The sequence below is a fragment of the Pelobates fuscus genome, chromosome 1, assembly GCF_036172605.1.
Source record: "Pelobates fuscus isolate aPelFus1 chromosome 1, aPelFus1.pri, whole genome shotgun sequence".
NCBI classification, from domain to species: domain Eukaryota; kingdom Metazoa; phylum Chordata; class Amphibia; order Anura; family Pelobatidae; genus Pelobates; species Pelobates fuscus.
The window spans coordinates 58,552,073-58,559,998 of record NC_086317.1 but is presented as its reverse complement, the minus strand read 5'-3'; the positions used below and the strand labels follow the sequence as shown (position 1 = coordinate 58,559,998).

At 34.1% G+C, this 7,926-nt stretch overlaps 1 protein-coding gene across 2 annotated transcripts in view; it reads right to left on the bottom strand.

Annotated features, from left to right (window-relative positions):
• Positions 1-932: 932 nt before the first annotated feature.
• Positions 933-7,926, bottom strand: part of EPHA3 (EPH receptor A3) — a 282,807-nt gene continuing 275,813 nt past the window's right edge. For both annotated transcript variants that reach the window (XM_063448712.1, XM_063448722.1), the window contains exons 16-17: positions 4,366-4,521; positions 933-1,476 (exon numbers count right to left, since the gene is read on the bottom strand). In XM_063448712.1, the coding sequence (XP_063304782.1) occupies positions 1,371-1,476; positions 4,366-4,521 (262 nt within the window). In that variant the 3' untranslated portion in view covers positions 933-1,370. The remainder of the gene's footprint in view (positions 1,477-4,365; positions 4,522-7,926) is intronic.

Here is a 7,926-nt window from a genome sequence, read left to right as displayed (position 1 = left end):
AAAGACATTTTTTTTTTCATTTACAATAGCGTCACATTTTTGATTGATTTTATTCCATGTACTGTAAGTGTACAAACATCATCAACGTAACTCACACTTCCCCTTCAATCCATTCTGATATCATTGTGGTTGACTGCAGATAAGAACTTAATAGAACATATTTTACTTATTGCTATCAGCCTTTCATCATAAAATGGGTAAAATTTATGTAATATTATAGGGCATAGGGCAAAGTCATATGGGAATAGTAATGTGGTTACATTTTGAGAATTAATTCAATTGTTTGTCATATACTGTATTCTTCTTTCAGTTGCTTGGCAATCAATAATATTAGATTATCAAGAAAAAGCGCACCAGAAATAAAAAAAAAGTAAACTGCACAAAAGTTAGATATGCCCACTGGAAGGTATTGCTTAATACATATGTGTAAACCATACGACTGGACCATGAGAGTTTTATCTGAATTTAAGCTGATAACATAACCATCAAACCGTCGCTTTCACTGGTTAAAAATTACACTTGCAGTAAATCATATCAAGCAAATTATGAACTATTGATTATGTTGACAGGAAATGTACTTAATCGTTATTTAAGTATTAAAAATATGGCATTGCAAAGTCCTATACACTTAAAGCAGTTGGCATCATTCATGTTATTATAAAGTGGTCTGTTGAAAGATAAGACTCTGTATATCGCAAACGTGTTTTGGATTTATTTTAAAGTCATTGTAAGATATCATTATTAAAATGGTCATTAAATTCAGTGCGCAGGTTATTTTACTAAAATTACGTTAAGACAAACAAAGATATTGGCATAGAGAAAGGGGAAATAATTGAATAAATATTACCTTAGAAATTGCTAGAAAAATGTTTAATATATTCACACAATATAAAAAAAAGAAAAGAAAAAAAAACAGTACATATTGCATTTCAAATTTTAAAAAAAATGATATATTTTTTTGCTAATGTGTTACATACCCTTTCTCGTATTGAAAGGACTTGGGTCCTCAATATTAACTGCACTACTTGGGAAATAATAAAATAATTCTCCTGATAAAGAGACAAAAATATATATTGCATGTCTTGGGGGAAATTTCCTTATTAGTAACTCTTTGTTACTATAATGCTTTTTGATGACAGGTCCTGAATTAGGTGTATCCTTGTCTATGGAATCATCTGTTTTATCCTAAATTCTGTGTTACAATAAAATGCACCCTCTATTATTTAGAAGAGTTTTCACTCATAATTTAAGGCATAGTTACTCATATGCAAGAAACTGTGGGATTCAATTCATAGTCCTGTTATCCCACAATTTTCTCTCAGTCTGTCAACTTCAATTGCACCTTCCAAGTAAAGTGTATATTTTGGGATTTACACATTAACAGGTCCATTTTTTGTATGAGTTTCTTGATGTTTTATATTACTCATGATTGTTTTCCGTGGGCCAAGGATAGTGACACCAACTGTCTTCTTATCACTGCATTAATACAAATAAAAAAGAAAAGAATTAAAAAAGATGTTCCTTTCACATTGAAATAAATCTACTAACATTGGAAAAAACATACACTCATTATTTAATCTGTGTCCTACACTGAATAGATACATATATAGGGGTATATTTAGTCAGACAGACAGACATGTAGATAGATAGATAGATAGATAGATAGATAACTAGATAGACATATAGACAGACAGTACATATATAGGGGGTATATTCAGTCAGACAGACAGGCATGTAGATAGATAGATAGATAGATAGATAGATAGATAGACGGACAGACAGAAAGGATATTCTTCAATTACATTATACATTTCTACATACATTAGCAATATTTGAAAAAGAGTAAACTTACTAAATATGGTTACAGAATAGTGGAGCCTATAGCTGATTATATTTTTTTACTAAGACAAACATGAAGTAATGAGAAATAGGAGCCCTTGGATGTTTACTAAAATTAACTAAATCCTACGTCAGACGCTTCAAGGAACACTAATGCATTAAGAACACAAACCTTTAGTCCTAATACTTACATGTCCCTGTCCCTTGTTAGATATACCCCCCAATATGTCACATAAAAATAATAAAATTAGGCTTTTTATTTACTTTTCCCAGTGCTGAGCCTTCCCCAGCACTGCTAACATCTCCTCCCACACAATGTGGACATTGCCTCTGTCTCCTCTGGCATGGTCCAATCCAATGCTCCTCGTAAAGGAGCACTGGGGACCTAATGAGCATGCGCAGTGAGGCCAACCATGCATTCAAACTTTCCCATAAGAAAGCATTTAATCAATGCTGTCCTATAGGGGCTTCCGTGTAATCAAAACACCTCCAGTGACTGTCCGTGTAACATGGAAGTGCGTTTAACTCTTCAAGGTAAACATCAATGTTTTACCTTAAAGAGTTAAGTTGACACAACCAATGCACTCACACCACTTCATAGGGTCATTTCAATTAAAATGGCATCTTAGTATATTTCTCAATATATTACTACATTATTAAAATGATTATAATAGATACAAAAATATACATGTTAATGCTAGAGGTCATGTCAATATGACAATGTGTCATAATTCCTATGCCCTTGACACAACCATGCATATTCTTTCAATAACTACCATGACAGACAGAAAAGTTGGTGCTCCAATCTCTCTTCAGATTTTACTGGCAGTCACTTCAGCCAACAAAATTCATTGGAATGATGATGAATAATACTATTAAGCTTTAACTAGAAGCGTTATAATGTACATGTGTAGCCCAAGCTTATATTTTAGAAAAGTGTTAATATATGAATTATGTTGTTTTTAGTTTTGTAAGGTCATATCTGTTTTATTTTTGTGAGTTCTCTGCTTGTAAATGTCTTGGCCTGAGCCTTGCTAACATTAATTGTCTTTGGCCTCATGCGTACTGGTTCCTATATCTTATTTCACAATTTTCTCACTCCAATGTGTTTTTAACAATGTGACTCCTTCCTCTTGATCTGTCCAGCTTGGATCTTGCAGACACTTGTTATGCAATTGCTGGCATAGTTCTAGAGATCAAGAGAGCACACAAGGCCCCGAGCCCATGCCAAAGTGGAAATAACAAAAAAGTATAAATTTTACTGATCTCAGAAGAAAAAAGGCTGATTTGGCATTGTGCAATGAAACACTGCTGATTTAATAGGTGCTACAGCTAGTGCATTAATCAACTGAGAAATATCATTATCTGCATTGTACTTCTATAAAATTCAAACAATACTCCTTTATTTGTGTTATTAGTACATAAGCTGGATACATATGGTATGCATGATGTCGCTTCTTCTAAGTTAGCAGAATATGAGAGCTTATTGTGACGTAAAGTGGATAATGCTTTGAGATTCTAATTTCTATACATTTTTTATCATTGTGTTGACGTATATTGCTTAAAGGTTAGCTGAACATGACAGGAAATAGAAACATAGAATGTGACGGCAGATAAGAACCATGCTGTCCATCTAGTCTTCCCAATTTTCTAAATAGTTTCATTAGTCCTGTTCTTAGCTTATATATATGGTAGCCTTATGCTTATGCTGTGCATGCTTAACCCCTTAAGACCGCAGCCTAATGTACAAGTTGTGAACAGAACAAAATGTAAACAAAACCTGGCATTTGCTCTATATGTCTGTCCAACCGTAATTTACCTCTTTCATATTAAATGCACCCCCCCTTATTATATATCATTTTATTCAGGGAAACAGGGCTTTCATTTCATATACAATATTTAGCTATGAAACATAATTTAATATGAAAAAAATGGGAGAAAATAAGACAATTTGTTATTTTTTTTAAGTTCTACATGACATTTTAACTGTCAATGTCATAATACTGTTTGCTTTTACTGCAATAAAATACAAATATTTGTATTCAGCAAAGTCTCACGTGTAAAACAGTACCCCCTATGTACAGGTTTTATGGAATTTTGGGAAGTTACAGGGTCAAATATAGCGTGTTACATTTGAAATTGAAATTCGCCAGATTGGTTACGTTGCCTTTGAGACTGTATAGTAGCCCAGGAAATAAATTTACACCCATAATGGCATACCATTTGCAATAGTAGACAACCCAAGGTATTGCAAATGGGGTATGTCCAGTCTTTTTTAGTAGCCATTTGATCACAAACACTGGTAACAAGACCTTGCTTCAAAAATATACTCCATTGACTACAACCCTCTGTTGCCTGTCATGCAGCCACTGCCTAACGCATTCAGCATGTACTTGGCAAACATGTGTAGTGCCTAAATCAGTAAATATCAGACCACAGCAGTTCGAATGAACTTGAGTTTATGGATAATCAAAAAACATTGCATGTATATAGAAAAGATACTTGACAAACATTATCTTTACTTACTCTAAAGAAATTTTTGCAATTGTTTCACATGAGCTATAGCCAACTCCTGTTAGAATGTCCATGCATTGTCCTGTTTGCATATTATCAATCCAGTCTTCAGTAGGACGGAATACTGGGAAGTCAGTGCTGTTTTGATCTAGCAATAAGTTCAATGGCCTGCAGAAGCACAAAAGAAAATTGTCATTGGATGTATTTACTTCTGTTTAAAATATCTTGACATTTTTAATATTTACAAATAATTTTTATGTGGAACAAACATGTAAAATTATTAGAGTGGCATTTTACAAATAAGGCATTCTTTGTAGAATTATTATATATATTTTTCAATATCATATATAAATTAATATTATTATTATTTATAATGCGCCTACAAATTACGCAGTGCTGTACAATGGGTGGACTAACAGACATGTATTTATAACCAGACGAGTTGGCCACACAGGAACAGAGGGACTGAGGGCCCTGCTTAATGAGCTTACATGCTAGAGGGAGTGTATTATATAAATAATATAATATAATAAATAATATCATACATATCCCTGTGATAAATATTTGGAAATAATTCTAAAATGTTTTTTAAAAAAATGCAGTTTTCAGCTTTTGCCTTAATATCTTATTTTTTAAATATACGCAAACAATGTATCTTTTTAATTAACATTTGCATGTGAAATTCTACTTTAAAAAATTTGTGCTGTGAAAACTAAGCCTTAATCTTCTTTATTTTCCAATATATTTTATTAAGCAACACTTTTAACATTTCTAATTGAAGACATTTGTCAATGTACTTTTCTTTTTTTTTTTATTCTTTATTTATTGCAAGACAGGATGACAAATACAGCACATACATAACATCCGTTAACTTTATACAGACACGTATTAGTATATGTTCCTCAATCAACAGTTGTACATGTAAAGGCATCTAAAGCAATGTTGTGAGCGGTATAACATAAGTCCGCAGATCGAGGTCTTACTGTTTGTTTACGGTCCATCTTGAGATTGTGCCACATCCGACAACCTGCCCTGATTTTTGATATAGATAAAAGTAAAATGTGTACAACCACGTCAACGTTTTCAGATTAAGATAGGAAATTTTGTTAATCTGTGATCGCCACCCCCTCAGGGGTGCCAAATAGCCTTGTGGGATCTAGGTTGTCTTGAACCTACCCTTAGTATCTCAATAGTAATTCTATGCTGCCGAGTCGTTCGACATGAACAGGAAAATAAAAGTAAAGTTGAGCATAGAGAGAAGAAGAATAGTAAGGGTGGGGAAAGAGTTGGGGGGGAGAGGGAGGGGGAGGGGAAATAGTGTCATGGGGGGCCGACCACCATGCCGCACGTAGGACGTCGGCAAGTCAATTGGCGCTATTAGGTATATTTTACAAGGGGGATTCAGCGCAAGATTACCTCCTAGGGGGATCCTGAAAGATCCCCTAATCGGAGATATGTGCTATCTGCAGCTATCTTTCATTATTTATCTTGTCATGAACGGGACGTGTGGGGGACTGAGCCCACCCCGTTCATCCCTCATTCACTAGCTGCGTTGGCCATCCAAGGGCCCCAAGTTCTTTCAAACTTGTTCAGCGTCCCCCGAACCTGTGCTGTCAGTTTGTCCATGAGAAAAGTGTCTTTAATCTTTTGTATCACCTTAAGTAGTGTGGGTGTTTCCCTCTGTAGCCATACCTGGGCCGTCAATGTACTTTTCTAAATAATAAATTTAGGTGTTATTCACTAACATGTTAAATATAGCAAACTGATTTTTTTGTTGTTGGTAAAATTGCAGATTTCGGAAATGTTTCTATCTTGCTATTGTCTAAATATTGCATAGCGCTTGTCAGCATGCAAATGTATAAGTAATTTAATCTTCAGACCATTAATTAAGAAAACCAATCTGACAATAGTATTGTATGGGCAATGTGATTCAAGTTCTAAACATTATGTTATGTTGGGTTCCATTATGTGATTATATTATCACTGGATATACCCGCAGTGTCTCCCATATACAATAGCAGTGTTTTCTCAAGTAAAACTACAGTCTCTTCACTTTACAGTGAGAAGTGATCTGCTTAATTTATACCAAAATATGAAAACTCTCCATTTAAATTTTGCAAGTCTGTTGTCAACTTGCTTATTAAACAGGAGAAAAATATTTATGTCGGCAAGAGGTTAGTTCATATTAAAACTGCAATGCTGAAGTCGGTAGCAGGTTCCGTTCCTGCATCAATATTCAATACAAACAAACAAACGAAAAAAGATTTACAACTCTAACCAGCTTACTTAAAACGTAAAATACCTATATTTCTTGTTTAGGACTTAAGGCTGTAACACGGCAGGGAGAGTAGCACAGACAGAAGGTGCAAATGTGTTTCATGCCTCATCGACATTTCATCAGAGACATATTGAACAGCCCTCAACATTTCTAAATACTTATATATCCCATGCATACTTTGACTATTCAGACTATTCAAGTGATGGGTCTATCTATGAATTTGTTATAAAGCTTCCTCAAGAAATTCTAATCTTGTTTGGGAATGCACTCCTGCAAATCCTGTTTCTGTTTCCCTGAATTTGTCATGAATTTGTAAAAATGTAAGGAGCACCATGGTATACTTTAATTTATCACTCCAGTATTTATCAAATTGGTATCCCCTAGTAGCACAGGGAATTTCAAATGGCTCATAGGTTTTAATAATGGTCTCACAGAAAACCCACTGCTGCGGGGTGACAAACCTTAGAGTTATTTTTTATTGTTTATTATTTCTGCATATATATGTATATCTGTATTATAAATTATATAATCCACATTGCAACACATAGGAGCTCCTACAGCGTGGAAATAAAAGTTCCTTAATTCTTCATTAAGAAAGACAGAAGCATGATTGACATTTTGGACCATGAAGGTTTCTCTTGAGAAAGGACTATAAATGGTCCGAAATGTCAATCATGCTGCTGTCAACCCATTAGATTATATATTTCAAATTTGGGTGTATATGGGCAATATTTGCTGTTAAGATTGCCACTTTGTGATTATATAAAGATATAAAACGATAGAATAACATTCTAGAAATTATACCGGACATAGGACAGGATATAACTACAACAAACAACACAATAAACAAATTTATATTTTAGGCTATGCGTTTATCAGTGGTGTATGCCTTTTGCAAACCATGGATACCTGTGTAAAGAACGTCAAAACTACGTAGGAATCTAAGAGTTAATAATATTCCCAAATGCTTAGACCAGACTTATATTTAATACCATTGGTTTTCTGCAGGCAAATTCTGAACTATTTTTATGTGTCTGTAATAGAACACGAAATAGCTACTGCTGCTAGCTGTAATAAGTGTATCACCTTTGGACTCATATATTTTGCTGGCAAGATGTCAGTGATTCCCAGGACATTTTTGAAGTATTTATGAAGTGTTGGTAGAGTAAAGAATGCAAGGGGGGCACTTCCATTTTTTAATGTTAGTAGTCTTTGATTAACTTTATCAGAGGTACAGGTCCCTAGAATAAAGCAAATTGTATAACTGAACTGAGAAAGAACAGAATCTCCAGATT